Source organism: Haemaphysalis longicornis, unplaced genomic scaffold (assembly GCF_048455015.1).
Source record: "Haemaphysalis longicornis isolate Haplotype H1 unplaced genomic scaffold, Haemaphysalis longicornis Haplotype H1 scaffold_9, whole genome shotgun sequence".
Classification (NCBI taxonomy): Eukaryota; Metazoa; Arthropoda; class Arachnida; order Ixodida; family Ixodidae; genus Haemaphysalis; species Haemaphysalis longicornis.
In genome coordinates this window covers 57222935-57244669 of record NW_027526460.1, presented here as the reverse complement: position 1 = coordinate 57244669, position 21735 = coordinate 57222935, and the positions used below count along the sequence as shown (strand labels likewise).

General features: G+C 49.4%; 2 protein-coding genes across 7 annotated transcripts in view; one reads left to right on the top strand and one right to left on the bottom strand.

The window, feature by feature from the left end:
* The window catches only part of LOC144153746 (transmembrane protein 135-like), a 24806-nt gene extending 14285 nt beyond the window's left edge, over positions 1 to 10521 (top strand). For all 5 annotated transcript variants that reach the window (XM_077685440.1, XM_077685441.1, XM_077685444.1 and 2 more), the window contains exons 6-13: positions 481 to 527; positions 706 to 747; positions 1684 to 1777; positions 2631 to 2783; positions 3342 to 3482; positions 5261 to 5359; positions 9204 to 9271; positions 10386 to 10521. In XM_077685440.1, coding sequence (XP_077541566.1) covers positions 481 to 527; positions 706 to 747; positions 1684 to 1777; positions 2631 to 2783; positions 3342 to 3482; positions 5261 to 5359; positions 9204 to 9271; positions 10386 to 10521 — 780 coding nt within the window. The remainder of the gene's footprint in view (positions 1 to 480; positions 528 to 705; positions 748 to 1683; positions 1778 to 2630; positions 2784 to 3341; positions 3483 to 5260; positions 5360 to 9203; positions 9272 to 10385) is intronic.
* Positions 10350 to 21735, bottom strand: Shop (sulfite oxidase). Of its 2 annotated transcripts, XM_077685439.1 has the most exons (9): positions 21613 to 21735; positions 21178 to 21423; positions 20884 to 21110; positions 18593 to 18786; positions 16369 to 16558; positions 15704 to 15913; positions 15084 to 15258; positions 14431 to 14708; positions 10350 to 10703 (listed from the first exon to the last, which is right to left on the bottom strand). In XM_077685439.1, the coding sequence occupies exons 2-9, from the start codon at positions 21401 to 21403 to the stop codon at positions 10530 to 10532; spliced, it is 1674 nt and encodes a 557-aa protein (XP_077541565.1). In that variant the 5' UTR covers positions 21404 to 21423; positions 21613 to 21735; the 3' UTR covers positions 10350 to 10529. The 2 variants fall into 2 exon arrangements, with proteins under 2 accessions (XP_077541565.1, XP_077541564.1); XM_077685438.1 differs by having other exon boundaries at positions 21178 to 21644.

The window sequence follows — 21735 nt, the reverse complement described above, 5'->3', positions numbered from 1 at the left end:
TTCCGAGTAGTTGGTGGTAAGTGCTGCAGGGCCCCTTTAAATACCACCGATGTTGTTTTAAAAACCGGTGATGATGGAAACAGGCAATACTATTGTCACCGTGCATGCATTGTGGTATCATTAGAGTGGATTGCACTGCACGCCCACCAACCAGCATTAATGCACTTAACGCTGAGTTTGCATTTGCTCAGACTGAACTTGGAGTAAAATGTTTGCTGCCGTGTTGCTTTTTCTTATTATTTCTCCCTTGCACTCCAGTTTTATTCTTTTGCTTCAATTGCTAGCATGGGCTGCAAAAATTTTAGTTGCTCCTTGTTTCTTCAGCCTGATGCAGTGATGTTGCGTGCTCTGCATAATGTGAGCGTTGCTAGTGGGTGCGACAGGGGTTCATTTTCCGAGCAAAATATCTCAGCTGTGTGCTGGGCTGCTACCGCATGCATCGCACGTGTCTGACAGCCCTCGTGACTTGGACATTTTCAGGTGTTGATGTTTACCGTGAGCTTGGCAGGCTTCCTGTACTGCATTCGGTAAGCATTTCAGTGCAAACGGGGGCATGCTGGAAATGTTCTGATGCGGTGATGGCATTTGCTCAATCTTTTGGCTGCCGAAAGCGTAACTATCACTAGCCTTGATGGAGTTAGTGACGCTAAGCTAGTCCCACTGTGTTGATTAGTGGCCATGACAAATTGTTTTCTTCTCATGCAGGAGAAATGACAGGCTAAAGGACCCTGTGTGTAAGGCCTTGAGGTTTGTACCAAATACGTTTTCAGTTTTTTGGATGCCTATAGGGTGAGGCAAAATCACTTTGTCACTGTTCGTGTATTCGTGTTTCACTGAATCGGCTCGGACTTGCCTGGAGTGCATGTATACGCATGTGCTGTTGCTTTTGCCTGGAATGTTACCCTTAATTGGCATGTTGTGTGGCCTTGCCCATAAGAGGACTGGTAATCCAGATTAGCATAAAATGGGTAAGCAGTGTGTGGCTGGTGATGACACATATTGCGTCGGACTGTGCTGGAGACTGTTGCTCGTTTTTTGTGAGAAAATCTGTTGTGCCACATTTTCAGTTGTCTCTGAAAACTTATCCTTGTACACAGGTGAATGGAAAAACCACTGGGGCCCATCTCGAGGATGCTTCTCCATTCTCACTGCCATGTTTATTGCAAATTCTTTTTGTCACCAAACATCTGCCTTTGCCATTGGCGCAAGTACATGTAGTGAAAGGCAACAAAACAGAGCAGCAAGTTGCGATTGCATTATTGTGACCCTATTTGTTAGAGGCAGCCCCACGGAACAGTGTTTTCATGCTTGGTATTTTTATTCGCAGCAATTGATTCAGTGGTGCCGAAGGATATGCATGGCTGATTACATTTACCGCAAGTTCAAAAGCAAATTGGTTGCGTTACATTTATCCTAGGAGAGGGCTAATGTGGGTCATATTAGCACCACTGATTGCAGTAACAAAGCCCCTAGGTGCCGTTGTTTTACTGGGTTGCAGACCACAAGTTGCTGAATCGGGCTGTGCACCCCTGTCACACAGGCCACCTTTGTGACCTTTGTGACCCTGCTGGTCACCGCACCCTTTTGATGAGGCGTCCCAAAGCTGATGTTATCAGTCATCTTTTGTCAATGAATCCTGGCCCTGTGCTGCTCACAGTTGTTCCATGATGTCCCCCAATGCAGGTGGCTCATGGGTGCTGAGGAGTTCCGGCCACCCGCAGCTGACACGAGGCAGCTGTGCACGCATGCCGGGAGCTGCTGGCGCCATGCGGCTGAGGTCAGCCGCTACCAAAGCTTTGTGTTTCTCTGGGCTTGGGGTGGGGGACACCACCGCTGATAGGGCTACATTTCCAAACCCTCAAGCACGAGTCTCCCAAGTCAGTGACTTGGCTGCATCCAAAATGAACATTGATCGTCACCTGCAATGTTGGCTGCATTTCAAACACTGGAAGCATTTCAGAGGGTTCCCGTAACGTTTTGCGTCAAAACTTGGTTGAGTGAGAAACTAAAAAGCAGTGTGGGTGTGTGGTTTTTCACTTGGCGCGGTATCTGTGGCACCCTGCTGCTAAGCTCAAGGCCCTTGTGTGTGGTGAACCTGCAGCGTGCCACCCATATCTTGGCACAGAAATATTTATGTGCACAAATAGTTGGCGCATTGAGTCCCAAAATTTAAGAATGCCGATCTAAGAGCCCAGGAGTTTAATACTGTGGCTGACACGCCGCAAAACAGCGTCTTCGACTGACTTCTCCAGGTGTGTGGATGAACACCGTGTGGTGGTTGCACAAGTCCACAGGAACCGCTTACATGAAAGGCGGTTTCTTCAGGGACCAGCCCGGTGCTTGAGGTTAGCAACATTACCATGCATTGATTGAAAACTCCAAAGCGCACACATAACGGGGACAGACAGGAGTGACACACACAAGCGCTTACTCGCAACTGCCGTGCACACTGGCTTGCATTGGCATGTCCAGTACATAACCGGGTCGTCTTTTTTTTTCCCGATTACATTTGGCCTGCTGCAGAGGTGTAGCCTGTGAAGAACTTCGGTGAGGTCTGCAGCCTTTGTGGAGCCCCCCCGTAGTGGTGCTCAGCTGAGCACTGCTCACCCGTGCTGCACCCTCCATTGCAGGGCATGCCCACGCCGTTCGCCATCGGGTACGGCCTGCAGGCCCTGCTGTCGCTCGCCTCGCCCCGCCTCCGACGCAGGCCCTGGCAGATCCTCGGCCGCTGGGCTCCCCTGGCCCAGGGCACCTTCCTGGCCGCTGCCGTCGGCCTCTTCCGGGTCGGTGGTCCTTACGCTGATGTCCTTCGTGCCGTGCACTTCCAGTGCAGCATGTGTATCGAACATGCATCCTCTCAGTGTCACATTTTCGGCTTTATGTTCTGACAATTAAGGCTGAAGAGATGTGCTTTTGCAGCTACCACAGATCGGTTGTATCGACAGCTTGTGGGTCGAAAGATAATTCACCTGTTTCAGAATGAATTTCATGCGGTGCACAATTTAAAGCATGTGTCTTATTTAAAGTGTCTGGTTGAAAAGTTCACTGTACAGTAAAACCTGCCGTACCTTGATATTTTAAGCCGCAGTCTAGCTTAGTTTAAAACGGGCTGCCAAAAATTGCAAACTTGCATACCCAGCCCTTTTTCTTTTTTGTTGTTACCCCTTAGTCTGTGCTGTACTACATACTGCCTCAAGTGTAGGTTTGTCCACATCCCTCTTGAGTAGGAACATTCATTGGGATGCCAGTGACCCATTTGTGGATGGTGCTGCAACTTCTCTTCACAGTTTCTTCTCCCGTGCTCGGCGACAACTCTTTCCTTGCCCCTTCCTTCCCCGCAGGGCTGCCGCTGCCTCCTGCGCAACTACTGTGGCCACGAGAGCCCCTGGCAGGTGTTTGCCAGTGGCCTCGTGGCTGGACTCAGCATGGCCGTCAGCCCCAACGGCACGCTCGCCCTCTACCTCACCTGGAAGCTCATTGAGGTCCGTGTGGCGGCTTCCCTGGTTGCTTACCTTGAAGAAAAACAGTGCAGGTTTTGAGGCAGGCACGTGCGTGTTCAGCACTGCGTGCTGCAAGCTTGTCTGGAAAAGTATTTTTCACCGAAAATGCTTGCAAAGCACTCAAGTTAGTACCGTGACGCTTAGGGATAGTTTGAAGCATTTAAAAGCATTGTTGTGGTGCACATCAAGTTCACAGGCATTTCGTCGAGCTAAACTAGATCTGTAGGTGGTGCGGCAATTCGATTGCAAGGTGAAAAAAATCTGTGCGCTTTAACTAGTGCATCAGAAACAGTCTGTACTAGGGGTGGGCGGTTGGACGATTAAACTTGTGATTACTTAATGAATGCTTTAGTCGCAATTAATTTTTTAATCGGTTGAAGTCATCTGAGCAAACTGAAACAAGAGTGCCGTGTTGAAATTGTGCGCAAACGTGTCGAGGAGCATATTTGTGTTCAGATAACCAGCCTGACGTGGCAACAGAAAATGATGTAAGTTTGCTCAGAGGTTATGCATATGGTGAATAAAACCAAAAGCTTATAGCCAAAACAGACCAGAAAGTGGCTACGCTTAACACAAATTTACACAATACAAAAATCGGCGAGCGGACACTCGCACCATTTGGCCGTTGTATAATCTAACTCTGTCATAAGTAAACAGCGATTAACTGACTTTTTTTTTTTTTTTTTCAGCTGGGAGTTCTGGTTACAGACAACCTGAAAGTTGTGCAACTTTTAGAAAGCCTAAGAATGATTTCATCTTATTTCACCTTGAGTGTTGTGCTTGTGCCAACGATGCACTATTGACATTTAAAGAGTTGCTCATCACGGGCCACCCTTACTCACCTGGTCATCTTTATTCTCAGTACAAGTTGACTCTGTAGTCCAGCACTGCCACCCTGATGGTGTTGGCCAAAGCAGTTGTCGCACACCCACAAATGGCAGTGAGTGTGCCACAATGTGTGCCACAAGTGGCACACTCACTGCCATTTGTGGGTGTGCAGATCCCAGGGTCCGCATTCACCTCACATGTGTGACTACCAATGCTACAGTTGCCCGCCAGTCATAGGCAGCTGCAGTCTCTGTGCTCTCAGAAATTTCCCTGCACACAGTGTGTTTGTCTCCAACGATTTAATTCACAAGGGCTGGCAGGCCGGCCTCTTATAGTTCCCTCGATTCTTGCTCGCTTGGTAGACCCTGTTCTCCCACAACATTCAACAAGCGTGCTGTGCCCCCACATTCCCTGTTCATTGGCCCACTGCGTGCTGGTGATAGGGACATCCCGAGGTCACTAATGTGAGCCTCTTTGTAGATAAGCCTTGTAAGCAGCCAGAACTGGTCTAGCGACCCTTTTGGTAACCTTGACCACTGGCTGTTGACATCACTCGATTGTTTTATTTTGGATGTACTGCCTATCTTCAAGGAGCCTTTGGCAAATTTTGTAGGTTGTCTTGCTAATCACGCCCAGCTGGCGCAGAAATTGAGCCTTCTGTTGAATCCCGAACCCCCTCACCTCATTTACCAGATTCAGAGCACGGTGCAAACATACCCTCTCATTCTTAGGGACCGATTGCCTGCAGGTAGCTTGCCAGTGCTTCGTACTGACAAGGCAGACTCACTTTGCCCAACTCATTGAGAATACATTGAAACATTGACGGCCAGTGCGTAACTGCCCACAGCTTGATATGTGAGACATGTCTGCCCAAAGACCCGTTGGATCGAGAGGCGAGTGGTGTGAACCTGCGATTGCGTGCTTCTCTGCAGGTGCTGTACTGCCAGGCGGCAAGGAAAGGCTACGCTCCCACGTTGCCATTGGGCCCCGAGCTCTTGTACGCCCTGGGATGCGGAGTCATGATGTTCTGCGTAAGCCTCACTTCACACACACACGTGTGCACCATTCAGGACGTTCTGCATAGCATAGCCGCCTCCTTCATCTGTGGTGGGCTGCTGTGACCCATTCATGAACAGAAGTGCCCTGCAGCTTATATCAGCCAACATGTGAGAGCGGAGTTGTGGAAACTACTGGATTCTCATGCATATGACCCACACCATTTCCTTGTTGCTCCTACAGAGGAACAAGGTGTCGTAACGGGAGGAAAACCAGAGCAGAGAGACAATATCTTTTGGTTGGAACAAAAACGGAGGAGGAGGGGGAGGAATAAACTTTTATTGTGCACACCACGATGTGCTCAGCCTCCCAAGTCCAGGAGGCCACGAGTCCGAGTTGCGTCCAGAGCTCGTTGCACCAGGGCTTGCTGTCGCTCTGGTGCTGAGCTGGTCAGCCCGGACTCCCACTGCTCAGAGTTGGGGGATGGGATGGGGTTAGGGTGGTGAGGACAACTTCGTGTGTGCCTGAAGTGGGACAGTATGGAACAGAAAGTGGAATCAAGGGGAGGGAGCGTGTCTTCAGTAGTGGGAGGGTAGCACCCGGTGTCGGTCCTTGAAGTTGGGAGTGCCCGGTAGTGCAGATCGCGGGCTGCGGCATGAGCCGCTTCATTCCCAACCAGGCCGGCGTGGCCAGGAGTCCAGACAATGGTCACTTCTAGGTCCGGAGGCAGGCAGCGTAGCACGGGTAAGGCTTGCTGTGGGGCGAGATCAGCCTGGTAAAGGCGGCAGGCTTGCTGTGAATCGCTAATGATGGTGAGGTAAGGCCGATTTCGATGTGTAGTAATGGCATGGGCAATGGCCAGGGCTTCGGCTTCGGGTGGAGGCATATTTCGGTAAGTGGCCGCAGTAAGGGTGTTGCCAGAAGTGTCCAGGGTGACAAGCGTAGCCGGAGAATTCGGGGAGGGATGTGCAACATCCATGTAGTGGCTCTGCGGGTCATTGCCGTAACGCTTCTCAAAGTGGCGTACTCGAGCTTCTCTTCGCGCCCGGTTGGAAATGGGGTGCATGTGCCTGGGTATGGGCGCTGTTCTGGGTTGTTGCCGAATGGAAAGGGGGATGCACTGTAGGTTAAGACGAGCAGGGGGCGGGGTTCGGCCTATATTATGAAGAACCTGACGGCCTGTGGGGGTGAGGGCAAGTCTTTGCAGCTGAGGCACGTGCTGGGCTTTGATGAGTTCATTCAGGGGTTGTGGAGGCCAAGTTTCATGAGTCGTTCCTTCGCGGTGTAAGTAGGCAGGCTGAGGAACGATGTTTAATCTTTTGTTCAAGAACGAAACCGAAAAAAACAAAAAGGTCGTTTAGGTTTGAGTGAAAATTTAAGGTATTTCGAGATTCCTTTCAACTTCCATGCAGTGAGGTGTGATATTGCCACCGGCTTGCTGGCATAAAATTGTTTCGTCTTGCCAGCGCCCTCTCCTTCCACAGCCTTGGTGCCTGCTCACATACTTTCTTCATTTGTCTCAATGGTCAATGCTAAGCCCCTTCCGTGATCACTGCATGCAGCTGGCTACAATGCAGATGTCGCGGCCTTGTTTATTTTTTTTTTTACTTATTTAGTTATTTGTTTATGCATGTATTTATTAACATGCAGTAGAACCCTGATTCTACAACTTTCTCAGGACCGTGAAAAAGCGTCGTAAAATGCAGGCGTCGTTAAATCCGAACAACAATTACGCCTATAAATACAGTTTCGCCCAACGGATTTGCAAGAGACTTCAATGTAAACTACGAACAAATGCTTTGCAGAGCTGGGAAACCCACATCGCTAAAAAAGCAAATGCAAAAATAATAATGCAGTGCAGGCACCAATCATGCTGTATTAAAACAAACACTGTACCACAATTTACCATAGTCCACGCTTAAGTTATCCCTTTTTTTTGGTGTTGTTGTTTAATTAAAGTAGACTCGCGATAACTCAAACTCAAAGGGACCCCAGGTTGTTGTTTGAATTATTACAAGTTCTCATGAATATGACAAAGACCGCCGACTTGTGTTGTAATGAAACGTTCATAAAGATGTAATAATACACTCACACACAATACTGAAGGGCTAGTTACACTTAAAAAAAAAATCTCGAATGGATCATGCACCTGCCCCGCCTGCCGTCTTGTTTTTAAAGACAGTAATCTTTTTTGGCCTACTTAAATGGAGAAATTTTGGTCTGTCTGTCTGTCTGCCTGACTCGATTCAGCCACCCGGCCAAAGTGAAACAGAAGCTGCACAATAGTCTTGTATACCCACAGCCAAATCTGGATGTCCAAGTCCGGTGTCAGTGTTCATACTTGTCAACATTGTTAAACGAGGACAAGACATTGCGCAAATATAAGGCAGAAAATCAATACATATGTGACATTTTCAGTGTTCCTTTATTAAAAAATTCACGGGTGCTTGATTTTCGCCTTAGCAAGTGAGATGCAACATCAACTGCAGAAAACCGTTGCCTGCTGTTGCCTGCGCTCCTGGCAGCATTTAAAACAAATAAAACGGAAACAGCAACAAAAAGTTCCACTAGGTAGGTTCCACGTTCCACTTGGAACGCTTGTGGAGTAGGGCAATGTGGTTCTATAAACACTGGAGTAGGGTGCCTCAATTCACGTGCATCTCCGCCGTACGGCAGCGCTGGCATCGAGACACCCGACTCGGAGCAATGGAACGTGGTAAATTAAAATTGATTTGAGCAAACCTCTAGTGTGTTATCTTGGGAGGAACAGCATGAGAGGTGAGCGAGAAAGAGGAGGGAGGCATTTATGTACTTGGCAGGGGCACCAGTCGACCACTGTCTTTCGTCGACATTTGCAACGAAAGGAGCCAGTTTTTTGCTTTCATTCTTTTTTCCCCAATCCACACACACGTGCATTTTCACTTTGACATGTGTATGCTGGTAATTGGCTGTATTTGTGACTGTTACTGATAAAATAAAGGATGCAAATGTGCAACTAGAAGCAGCAAGTGCTGCCAGCAAGGACCAGCAAAAAGTACGAATTTAACCAAATTCACGCAATGGAGCAGTTTGAATTAAGTGACCTTAAAATACATTGCAAACATAGTGGGCCAACAAAAATACTGAAATCTGGTTGAATTAATCAAAAGTTTGTATTATTGCGAGCCTAGTGTAGTTTAGCCATCACTTTGGCGTCGACAAACATGCACCGAGCTTGGTGCTGTGCTGTTCAGCAGCACTAAGCAGCGATGTCGGTCAACTACTTGGCCTGCCCATTCCCTGAAGCTGTTGAGAGGCCATAAAGGCAATACGCAGCTCAAACACGGGGGCACATGGCCGTGTCAGCGAGGACCCTGCAATACACACGCTAACCTCCTCTACACACCGTTGCCCTGTGTGCATCAGGTGCAGCTACCGCACTCCCTACTGGCGCACACGGCCAACGCTGTTTCTAGCATGATCACTGATCCAGTCCCAATGGTCGGGTAGAAAGGCTGTGGCGAAGTGGCATGGCAGGCAGCATGCTTCAGATGCTCCCTGCCACCAACACCAACACTCCTGGGTGTCGCCTAGCAACACACTTTCTTGCACATGTGGCATTCTCTTACTCCGTGGCCTTCATTGCAAGGCTTCACACATGACAGAGGCCATTTTATAAGGTGGGGGCACCTAGCGTGCTCGCGCTAAAAAAAAAAAAAAAAAGAAGAAAACAGCACTGCAGGGCAAAACAGTGCAATTGTGTTATTGGCGAGCATTAAAAGCTTGCACCTACTCGTGGTTCTATATGTGGGGACTGCGAAATGTTGATCTGATTGCCACGTGTGTGTGGTGTGCTCCACACTCACGGCACCTGAAGGAAACCTGCCTTTTCTGTTGCAGGCTGTGGTGGAGCCCCACAATATGCGCCCCTCCTATGCGAAGTTTCTCAACGACATGACGGGCGACCGGTGAGTGAGAAAAGCTTCATCACCCAGTTCCACCCGTTTTATCGCCTCGGGTAATTTGTACCAGGGGACGAGAACTTCTCAAGCAGACCACTTTGCATAACTGCGAAGAAAGGACAAATGCCATGGTAACAGTAGGGTAACTTTTAATACAGTTTTAATATACAGTTGAACAATGACTAAGCTAGCGTCGAAGCTTGTAAATAAGTAGGATATGTCGCTGCACGGTTGACAAAGAGTTGCGTGTGGGCTAGCTGCTTGGACAATCTCGAATGGAGAAAAATTGTGCGTAGGCCAGCCACTAACAGCGGACCCAGTTGTTTCCAGGAAGTGCAGCTCTCTGGGAAGGTCACTTGCGGCCTAGTTGCACTTGTACTCAAGGCTTTTGCACACTGTGTTGTAACAACTGCTTTGTGTACTTGCTTTATATTGCATCCAGAAACAGCCACTTCAAATTCAACCTGTAGATTTGCTAGTAAATAGTTTTACTCTTGGTGACTTATGCAGCATCGATGTTTGTAAATAGGTAGGAAATGTCACTGCAAAGTTGACTAATGGTTGTATTTGGGCTATCTGGTTAAACATGCGTAGCTAAGCGGGTTATGCATGTGTACCCTCTTTTTTCCTGATCTACCGTTTAACTGTGCACTGCTCCCATCTTTCAAAAGATGTGTGTGCTAGCTTAGCCACGAACATAAGCCTCACTGTTGTTAGGGGTTAGGTCGCTTGCGGCATGCACTCGTACTCAAAGCTGTGAACTTTTGCACGCTAGGTTGGAGCGGCTGCTTTGGGCACTCAAACACAGACTTTAAAGTTTTTTTGTGAATTCACTGGCAAATAGTTAGTGTCCATGCATCAAAATGTCTGTAACATGTGTTAACAACAATGCAAACAATGGTTTTGGAAATAAACTCTTTTAGCACCAGTCAAGTTAGTCTGAGTTGTGGCAACTAACAGATTAGTTCCACGGAGTGGCCCGAGAGGCTAGTTCTTATGCGATACAATGATGATGATATGAGCATTCCGGGCAAGTGCTTCTTATTTAGTTGTGTTTTCCCCCTTAAAAATGCATTTTGAGCGCTCCCCTTTTCCGACATCGTGAAACTCCTAAATGCAGGTTGCGCCGGGTGAACCGGCATCCGCTGGAAGTGCTGGGCTTCCACTGCTCGTCCGTGTACCCAGACTACTTCCCACAGCTGGACCAGCGCCACGTGTCGCGGCAGTTTGTGGAGCGAGTGCTCGTGTGGAGCTGACGACAGCTTCACTCCTCTGCCGGCCGATTGACTCTGACGTTGACGCGGTACCAGGCGTTGTTGAGCACGCCCCGCAGGTTCCACACGCCCGCCACGCCTTCCGGCTGCGAGTTGTACGACGAGTCCACGGCCTTGCACACAATCTGCAGCTCCGTCTTGCCGGGAGGCACGGGGAGGTCCAGCTGGGAAAAGAAGGGCGGGGGGCTTCTCAACGTACATTCGCACGAGCGCCCGCACTGCTCCACTGCAGCTGCATGGCTTCGCAGTTAAACGTCTTGGACGGCAACCTGGGGGAACTGTTGCGGTCAGCCACTCTTCAACCAGTGTGCAAACACTGGGCCACTCGCAGACCAGCTCTGAAGTGGGATTCTTTCAGTTCGAGATAGTTCTTAAAGGCCACATGCAATGCTGCTGCCCACATTCCTGCTCCTGTCATTGATTGGTATAGCGTCGGCTACCATCACTGTGCTTGCTCGTTTTGCACAATGAAATACCAGCCATGGCAGCACATGGCCCCCCGTCGCTGAAGTGGCACAGTAAAATTGACAACGTGTGGGTTCGAGCTAGTTGGTAATCTATTGAATGAATTTCAAGCCTGAAAATTCAGACGGGACAAGGACAAGCGCTAGTCCTCGTCCCGCCCGTCCTGTGTCTGAATTTTCGCGCTTGAAATTTGTGCAGTAAAATTAAGCCACAAGCATCGACGACGATGAACGCAAGCAGTCTGCGACAATCGCAAGCCCCAAGACGGCAGCTATTACAGCGCCAGATTTCCCTCTAGTATATGATACAACATGGTCACAGCCACCACCACAGAAGCCCCAAGGCAGATGTCACACATCACAGCTGTCTACTGGAGCTGAACAGCATCTACTTTGGCAAAATAAACAGGTTGGGCTACATGCAGCGTAGTCACTGCACAACCTGCTCGTCTACTGTGAGATTGACTTTCCTGGCCTGCAGAACCACAGTTGCAATGAGACATGTGGTTCATTGTTCAGCCAAATTGTTGGCACGGATCAAAATGCTTTCGTAATGCACGAAAACCTGAAGCTCAGTTTTGTTTACAATATAGAGAAACACAGTTAAACTTAAATTTCACTTTCCGCTAGAGCGGCATTCAAACATGACTTTTTGTTCTCTTTTCAGCTTTGATGAACAACCATGGCTGCCCAAGGGAAGCCCATAGTGTACGCATTGCTTGGTTGGTGCAGCAAAATTCACGAAAATAAGCATGGCTCTTCTTTGCTGAGCCATATTATGTTGGGTCAGCCTTCGTGGAGCCCCTTCAAACCAGAGGGTTGCCGCAAAGAATTAGCATGCAAGAAGAAAAGCACGCTTGAAACATTCTCCCAGACTGCTGTATCTAGTCAGCTGTCAAAACCAAGAGGTAGGTCTTTTTCCCTGGGCTCTGCCAACCAAGTACTAACAGACGATAGCCCTTGCCCAGTTACACTTAGGGGGAGACATTGCTCGTGAAGACCGAAAATTTGCAAAAAAAATCAATTTGCTGTATTAATTTTATTTGCAGCCCAAACAATGTACCTGCGAAATATCATAGCTGTATCACAAGTATTCACAAAGCTGTCGCCCTTTCAAGTTGCCTATGTTTCCAAACTTCGTGCAGTTTTCTCAGAATCCATTTGTCTCCCACGAGGTCAACTGGTGGGTACAATATTTTGAGATGTACTGGTTCGATTTGTATCATTTTTGCTGCATTCAAAAGCTTATGAACTGAACAGTGCTATAAAAACACAAAAATATACAATTTATTTTTCCTGACAAGATTTTATGCAGCTCGTTTTACAAAAACACTGGTAATTAATGACCTGACATTAAGTTTACAGCATTTGCAGAAACAATGCTAAAATTACTGCTGTGGTATAGTTGCACTCCCTGGTCCTTCTACAGGACAAAGAAATAGAAAGTATTTGAGTATTTCATAGGTAGATCATGAAAAAATTGCCCGAAATAGAGTGGCATAACATGTTGCACAACTCTAAACTTACACCCCACAGACGAAAACTGACTGCACATTTGTGCTCGGGATGTTAAAGTACACTTAATGTGTAAATCGCAAGCACATAGGTTAAAAAATAACAAAAATAGGCCATGTTTCAACCATTCTGAGCGCATTTATGCGAATTTATTAGATGCGACGCATCTCTTGCTCCGAGGCATGTCCCTCCTGCGTCGGCGTAGTCCGGCGTCCGCACGCCAGCTGCGCATGCGCGACTCTCCTCCCGTCTTCTCTCCGACAGCTGTGCGCGCAACGCTCTCACTCCGTCTCATTATCATAAACAACAGCTGTGTGCGCGCACTTCGCTCGCTTCGCTCCGCTCTCGTCGCGCAAGTGTGCGCATGCGCGACTCTCCTCCGTTGTCTCCTCTCCTTGAGGTGCTGTGAATATAAAGTGGGTATCGCACTGCGGCGGTTCAGTCAGCGCTCGGTCTCGTTCGACTTCGCGTCACTTAGCTTGACTGCGTGGTTGACTTGATTCTTCTGATGAAGACGTGATGGAAGCGACGGTCCCTTCAGCGAGTGGGGTGACACAATCCAATACCAGCGTCACTCCGAACGAACCCCCCGATGCGTCGCATCACACCAGGGTTCCCTCGCGGAAAGATGGGCGTAATTTTTAGTAGAAAAATCAATTAGAAAATGCTGTCCTCCTTTCTGCAGCCTCGCCCGTTTTCTGTGGCATTTTCATGTGACATCAGGAGGAGATGACTTGGTCGGTCCACACAAGCGCACATGCGACGCTTCGCTGACTGGTAAGCGAGTAGGAAAATCTAAGGCCACTTGAAGGCGGGAAAAGAGTCAGCGAAGTCGATATAGGTACCAAGGAAATAAAATAAACTGATACTTTTACCGTACAGCGTAAAACTAGGGAGCACGAAGCAGTTTTTTGCGCTGGCAGAACAAGCACAGCGGTCAGCAGCACAACCACGCATTTGCGAACACTTTTCCGTCTCGGGAATGCAATTGCTCGACGTGAGATATTGTGAAAATTTGGGGGACGCTTACTGCACGAGCACCATACAACAAGTAGTCACCTAAGCTGCTTGAAATGCTAAAACTAAATAAAAGTGTAAACTGGTTATACATTGCATACCTTATATTTCCAACACTGGCAGCACTGGCCCGTGGCCAGTGCTGCGCGCGTTCTGTGAACTAGTTCACAGAACGCGCGCAGGCTGACATTGAAGTGCTAGCGAGTTCTCGCTGGCGTGCTGTTGCCATAAGCACCGACCACTTGCGGGCAGTGGGCACAGGCTAGAATCAGCAGACCCTTGGCCTGGTGCGAACACCCTTTTTACGATACAGGCATGAGTGAGGCAAGCTCCAAATATGGGGGAAAAGCGCATGGCATTTGAGCGTCTGCGGTGACGCGGAGGGCGTTCATCCACTGTGTAGGCCACGGCTAGTGATTGCTACGATTCCAAGCCATCCTGGGAGGCTTATCTTGTGCATTTTACAGCCGACAACATGGCAGAAGCGCGGTACGATGATTACTGAGATATCAACAATGCCCATCCAACGATGCCGTCGGATATCAAGCATGTTTTACAGAACCGAAACCGAAACTTGTTTGAATGCTAACCTTGGACATCATCCAGTCAAGGTGCATCTCCTCCTGTCGTCACAGCCTTTAGTTGGTGCGGCCGCCGCAAACCGCGCATGGTAGTTTTTCTTCTTTCGCGCTTTATAAAATAATTACCGACTTATCAACCGGATAAACAATGAAAAGTGTGTTAATTTGAGCCAGTCTACGCAGTGCAAACAAAACCGAGAGCTTGACAAATTCACTTCAGTGTCCCTTCACGTCCGCTTGCACTGCCACCACACCTGCTGGCTGGCGAGATTCATCGGGTGGCCAAACCACCCGCAGTGCCTGTCCACCCATACCTTCCAGAGGGTCCAGGCCCAGGCCCGGTGCAGGGTGGTGTCCTCGCTCTGCAGCTCAGCGGGCGTCCAGTTCTCGCCCCCGTCGGCGCTCACGTCCACCCGCACCACCCGGCGGCCACCCCCGCTCCAGGCGTAGCCCTTGACGGCCACCTTGCCCTCCTGGGGGGTCACCGCCTCGCCCTCAGCTGGGCTGCACACCACCGACGTGATGGGCAGCTCCTGGATGGCCGGGGCACTCGTGAAGTCCACCGTGTCCCAGTCGGTCGATGGGCAGAAGCCTGCGCAGGGAAAAAGGCCCTTCCTTGTAGCATCAGCAGTGATCACAGGAACAAACAGCTGCACATGTCTCGAGTCCCAGTCATGCTTGTCATTGTCGCGAATTCAGCAGTGCAAAGGCGTAATGGCACATCTTCGATGGGCTGCTGACGGATTAATATTGTTTTAGTGAGCTAGTACAAAAGATTATTGAGAATGACCACCTTGTTCCTTTTGATAGGCTTTTACCCGGAAGTGGCAACATCGTGCAAAAAATCCCGAAGGACATTCTCTGCGACTGCAAATGCGTTAGATTTTGGACGCTCTTTGAGATCCCCTGCTCTTCTGCTAAACACCGGATTGCAAGTGCGTCGCCCCCTGCCTTTCGCCCAGCGTACCCTTGTAGTCGTTCTTCTGCCAGTGGGAGTTGCTCTCTTCGGGGCTGAGCTGGATGCGTGCCAGCCACTTGACATTGCGGGCACCCACAATGCCTGGCACGATGGCACGCACAGGGTAGCCGTGGTCGCGGGGCAGGGTCTCGCCGTTCATTTCGTAGGCCAGCAGCACATCTCCCTGGCAGGAAAATTAAAGGAGGAAGTGAAGTTCAGTTCACTTCAGCCTTTATCACACTGGTTAGTGTGAGCCTTCGTTTGTTCATACAGTCTGGATAATGCTTGGTAACTAATGCAACGGCATCACGCTGATTTGCAATGTACTTTTCAGGGCAGCCCTACTCTTGAAAATTTCAATTTCCGATTTGTCTAGAGCTAGATGCCGACTCTTGCTCATTCGCACATACTTGCCAACCCCCTATTCACCCCTTCCAAGAATGGCCACTACCTATACACCTATTTATACCTGAATTCCTCACTCCAGCCTTTATGCTACCTATACCTAAAATTTTCACTCTGGTCACAAGGTGGCACAAGAAACATCCATCCTCCCATAACTTCTGAACGCTTCGTGAATGACCGAACATTTCCCACGTACGCCTTCACGCGGGTGCAGAGGAGCCCACCTCTGGGTTGAGTCCCTTGTAGGCCGGGAAGGAGGAGCCGTAGGGCATGCCGGTAGGGTCCGTGTCCATGCCTTCCATGACAAAGTGCTGGATTCGCTCGTCGGAGAGGTCGATGCCCAGGTAGCGCAACACGTCCACCAGTCGTGCCCCAGACCAGGTGGCATTGCCAATGGCACAGGGGCCCCAGTCCAGGCCCTTCACTTTCTTGATCTGCGAGAGGAGGCGCGCACCATTAACAGGCTGCTCCAGTTACCAGGTTCACGCAGCACTCAGGCAGCGCGATATCCTAGCCTAGTTGCTCCGGGAGGCCAGCACTGCTACTGCCGTAAACAGAGGCCACTGCTGAGAAGGAACTTTCGTCAGTTCTGTCTGTCCACACACACAGCAAGTTGATAACACTGTTGAATGATAATGCAAGCTTTCTGTTCTCCATTATCCATGTGTAAGACAAGTTTTTGTTGTCAGCATGTGACAGCAGGGATGTTCACATGAGTATGCTCAACAGCCATCGTCTGCGCGAGTCGCTTCTGAAGTCTCCACTTGCCTCCACCCCCCACGGACACGCAACACTGATCTGCTGCTTGGAACACTGCAGTCATACACAAGGCATTTGGAGGGAGAACATGGTATTGAACTGTTCTGCAAGGGGTGGGGGAGCCACTCGCCTTGTTCTGCTCGGAACGGCGGCTGCCAGCGCACTGGACGACCGAGGTGACGGACACCTTGGGGAACTTGGTCTTGATGTCCTCCAGGGTGAGGGTGTGGCAGTTGCCGTCGCAGTCCTCGATCTCCAGCACATACTCCTTGGGGTCCACCAGAGGCACGGGCAGGTGGTTGCGCACGTAGAACAGCTCACTGTGCTGGCAGAGGAACATGCACTGCTCACACTCTGCCTGTGCAAGGCGCACGCCCCAGGGCGCTCACTCACCACCAGCTTTCCGCTCTGGGGACATGACACTCGGCGAAAGCTGCACCCAGTTTCAGTTCCTACAATACCCGCAAAGAGTGCACCAATTCATACCTGGCGACCTCGAAAATCAGGAGATTGTTCGCAAGAAGAAATGGGGGGTGGGGACTTCTTTTGCAGCATACGTGACCTGCCAAGCATACGAGATCAGCCTTGAGTTCAAGGCTGATCTCATCTAAGCAAACCAAGCAAATTCAGCATGACATTGCTGTTGACAAAGAAATTGCCACAGTCCCCTGGTTCTCAGCAGCGCTAACAAAGTTCCGGTGCTTGGTCGTTGCCAAATTCAGTTTTATAACGATTTTCCCGCCGCGTGCCACGCTCACGTTGCATGCACACATCATGCACAATTCAAAGTGGTTGCCTTTCCTGGGGTGGCATAACAAATAGAAATCGTTAAGAAAAACAGCAAATACTACTTCTTTGGCTTCGACGACATGTTGTCAACAGAGCTATAAAAAAAGGCCTACATCCTCATGAACTCAAATTGCTTGTATACGACTTTCGCTCGCTGATTTAGGCTGGCTACCTACTCAATGGAAATTACAATGCAGCGGTGCTGCTTTACGTGTCTTCTTTTTTGCGGCGCAGTTGGGGCGCTTTATCAGGGGATCTATGGCCATCCCAATATAATCAGGGGAATAAGTAAAAAATCTGGAGTCTCCCGCGCAAATTGGGAGAGTTGGCAGGTATGCTAATTACCAGACTGCTATTTTCCTAGACCTTTTAAGGTATGATACCATCCCAACAATTGTTTTGCCCCCCTTTTTGCCATACCTAATGGGAATAAAAGAGAAAGGGGGATCTTTTGATCAATGTTGAAAAAAGGCACGAAAACACGAGCTAAAACAGGCCATCCGTAGCTCATCGCTGTTTTCAACTTATTCTTGCCATGGCACTATTGCGAAAGCAGTTGGTGCGAAGGAAAGTTTGACATCCACCTGAATGCAGCCATACGGCTACAAACCCAGGACCACCGCTTAACCGGAGCAGTCGCTCTACCAGTTTCGGGTTGGAATCCTGGACCAGGACGAATTTTTTATCACCTGCGAAGTTTCCGAGAAAGCTGTATCGCTTTCCTTTGTAGCCGTACGGCTGCATTTAGGTGGATGTCGAACTTTGCTTCGCAGGAACTTACTCCACCTTGGGGATTTCCCGTAAATCAGGTCGAAAAGCAGTTGGTATTCCACTCTCGCACACGCTTCCTGTGCACTTCGAAATGGCGTACAAGTCTTGCTTGCACTGCTCCTACTCTGGCGATGCCACTGGACGGCCTCAACCTTCTCAACCATGTAGCTGCACCTCACCTGGAGCACATACGTGAAAGAAGTGTTTTTACAGTTTCCTGACAAAGGTACAAATGGGGCAGCCAGCTCAGTCGGACCTATATTGCCCGGCATCAGATGCATGACCCCACTGCCTCGTGGTATCGCCCCCGCCTCGGTTTTTACCGAGGCGTTATCAACTTCAAGGTCTCGCCATTTTTGGGGGGAGGGTGATGTACCGGAATATCATTCCAAACAGACAGATGAACAATAAAAAAGGGACGGGTGTTCCTTCAAACGTGGGTGTTCGCTAGAAATTTTGTGGTAGAATGCTTTCACAATTACCGCACTGGAAACGTCAAGCTGCACCCTCCTCTTCAAACAATATTCCGTCTAGAATATGGACTGCCTGGTTTGGGAAATCAAAGCAGCGCACCCAACAATAATTGTTGCGCATAGGTGTCAAATTGTTCTGCATTTATGGACATTTCAGTTGCAACCCCTTCCCCTTTTTTGCCCATTAAGAAAAGGGGCACTGCAAAAAAAAAAAAAGTACGGTAAATCCACTCTTGTTCCAGCATTGTGTGCAATGCCAAAAAGTGCATATCCAGCTGTCGCATAAAGGTGGCTATGATAAGAAATACAAGTTGCACGCACTTGGGTGTTTTGTACTGGTCGGCCAAGACGGCCAAGGGAGGTTCGGCATTGAAGGGCTTTGTTGAGGCAGGTTTCAGGGCTGGGTGCCGCTTGGGGTCTGTCGAGTAGGGGTCGTCGTCCATCCCAGCGGTCGCAGAGCCCACATCGTCAGCAGCCAGGTTCCCAATGCGGAACGTCTCCAGCAGGGCAAGGATCTGCAAAGGGTTTCCCAGAATGCAATGGCTGCACGTGGAGTCCAAGCACCTGGCCTTTTGTCTTGGACAACAGCAGGAGGAGAAGGTGAGATGCAGACATCGCCTCCAGTGCAACTTTTTGTTGCACTAATTTAACGCCACTGTCCAAGCATGCTTCACCGTGGCAGCAGCAAAGGAAGCACGTAAAGTTCATTTACTCGAAATCTATAACAGTGATCAGGAGTACAGTGAGGGAAGTTTTGTGGCACCTTCTGCAACTCCCTGGCACACACATTATTAGCGCGGTAATAAAGGGCGTCAAAAGCAGTGCTTTAAGTTAAATTTAGGCCCGGCTTGCTGAAAACACCTGTGGCTTGTAAAAGTAATCACAAAGAAACAGCCCCATATAGACCATAGCACTGCTACTACTGTCAAAGCACTCCCTCTAATTAGGTAGAGCTCCCATTGAGCTAAATCATCCGTCTTCCAGTAAGCGAGACTTTTCCGAGAAGCTTCTGCATCATCCAAGTCACGTTCCTCACTCGGCTGTTCACATCACAATGGTACGCGTGTGCCTATAAAATTGGTTGAACCCTCTGGGAACCCCGAGGGCATGGCAAAGAGTGTGCCAGAAGTGGAATGTCTGCTCTGAACACATCAGCGAGTTCTCCGCCATGACACATCCCCTCACTCATCGCTGTGGCTCGGTGGCTGTGCCGCTGAGCCCAAGGACACGGGTTCGATACTGACCACAGCGGCCGCTTTTCAGATGGAGGCAAAAAGTGAGAACACCCGTAGGTCAAGATTTCGGTGCACAATAAAGATCCCCAGGTGTTCACAATTATACTGGAGGCCTCCACTACGGCATGTGTCCATAGCGCAGGTGTGCAGCTTCAGAGCGCCAAGCCCCATATTTGGACACTGCCCCTCATTAAACAGGAGGCTGAAGACAGAATACGTGTGGTTCATTCGAAAGGCTGCCATGTCAGGACAACAACTGTGCCACTTTTGAACTCTGACGGCCGCCAACATAAGCTGCCGCCAGTAAACACGATTGTGCTAGCACTGTATTGGTACCTGCAATTTTATTTCACGGCACCGCTTGACTTCTAGCATGGATTTAATACATTTATAAGTTATACAGAGAAATATAAAGTTTGGGAGTACCTCCTGTTTAAATTTGTATTGAATTTTTCAAATTGTGGCCCGCTGTTGCCTAATGAAATGTGTACCGACGAGTGAACTTAACATGATTGTGAACGGAGAGGCAGCCGATGATGTCATTATGATCACTCTGTCTTGACTACCTCGCCAATGATGTGATGTCAGATAGTGGGAAATTTGATAGCTTGTTAACACTACTCGTCTTTTTTTTTGGAAGGGGGAGGGGGGGTGAAAACAACATCCTTTGGGGTTAGAATGGAGTTGGAACAAATTATAAAAGGGCAGTTATGTATGCTTGTAGTTTTTCTTTTTTCCTGTAGTTCCATCTGCTCAAAACCTACACCTTCTGAAGGGTATGCACCATTCAGATGGATTCGAAACCTCCTGAGCTATCGTTGTCATAAGAAAAATGTGCAAACGTTCTTTTATTGTTTGAGGAGCTAGTTGGCAGGCCATAGCTGTAAACCGGTGCACTGAAAAGGATAAGTACAGATCCTGGTGGATGACGCACGTCGTCCTTCAGGATCTTTTCTTAACCTTTGCAGTGCACCGCTTTTCAGTTAAGATGAATTAGCTTCTGTCACTTAAGAACGAGCATGGCTGCATAATGGTTGCAGATACAAACAGGGCTGTTTTACTCGTCCACCAGCATGATTTATCCTATTGTTTTCAACCTGCAGTATCCGTTCGACTTTTTTGCGAAAGCATTCAATCATACTGAGTACGTAAGCTCGTACCATTGATCATAAACAACCCAGTGAAGCTTTTATACGTTATCAATCACTGTATGTGTACATACATTGCTGCGGTAATGTAGCCACACTGCATACAGGAACTATGGCAACTGAATGGCTTTGTGAGGAAGATGAAACTTGTCCAAGAAAAGCAAACTGCATAACTGAGTGGCCACACGGTAGTACTGTTGTACTGACAGGTCTTGGTAGTACGGCTTACCTCTGGTGTCTTGTGAACCGCGTAGAGGTTCCAGAACGGGTCGATGCCGCCGCCGGCACCGAGCAGGATCTTGTCCCCTCCCGGGTGCTCGTCCACGAAATCGGTAACGTCGTACACGCCGCACCTAAAGGTCACCCATATCCTCTTCTCCTTCGAGTCGTGCTTGGCAACCTCTTCGGCGGTGTACACGGGAAGGCCGTCCACAGCTTCGTCCGCATTCGTCGTGGCTGAAAGTTAAACGCGTGCAACATCGAGCACATCCGAACAACTTCGCAAGCAGCCACGACAAGTTACCTTTCTTGGCGTGGACCCGAGGGGATGCCCAGAGAAGTCCCGCCGTGACACCGGCGCCAACCAAAGCCCAGGCGCGTCGGTTGCGACGAAATTCGTCGTCGTTCGTCCCATACTGCGAGCTCCAGAAGGCGAGAGTTCGCAGTCTGGGTGCGCGGTAGAGCGCCGGCCGAGCAGAGCTCTTCGCCAAGACGCGCGCCAGGGGAGTGCAGCGAGCACAGACCACCATTGCTCCGCGCAGGCGGCGAGCTGCGACGTGTCCAGCACCAGCTAAAGTCATAAATGTGGCATCATTCGTGAGCGCATCGCTCTCGACAGAGCGCAATCAGTCATCTCAACAGCTGCTCCGAAAGCGCATCCGACGGGTGATCCGTTCGCTATTTTGTTGCCAGACTGACACAAGTGCGCGATGATGACCTATCCTTGCTGCGCGATTACCTGTTGAGCGGGCGCCGATGCTATGGAAGATGCAGACCGCACGAGGAGCGAGAGCAGTGTGTCGAGAGCGGGCAATTGAATGAAGTGTTTATCGGGAGCCCTTTATCGCTTGCTTATCGGGTG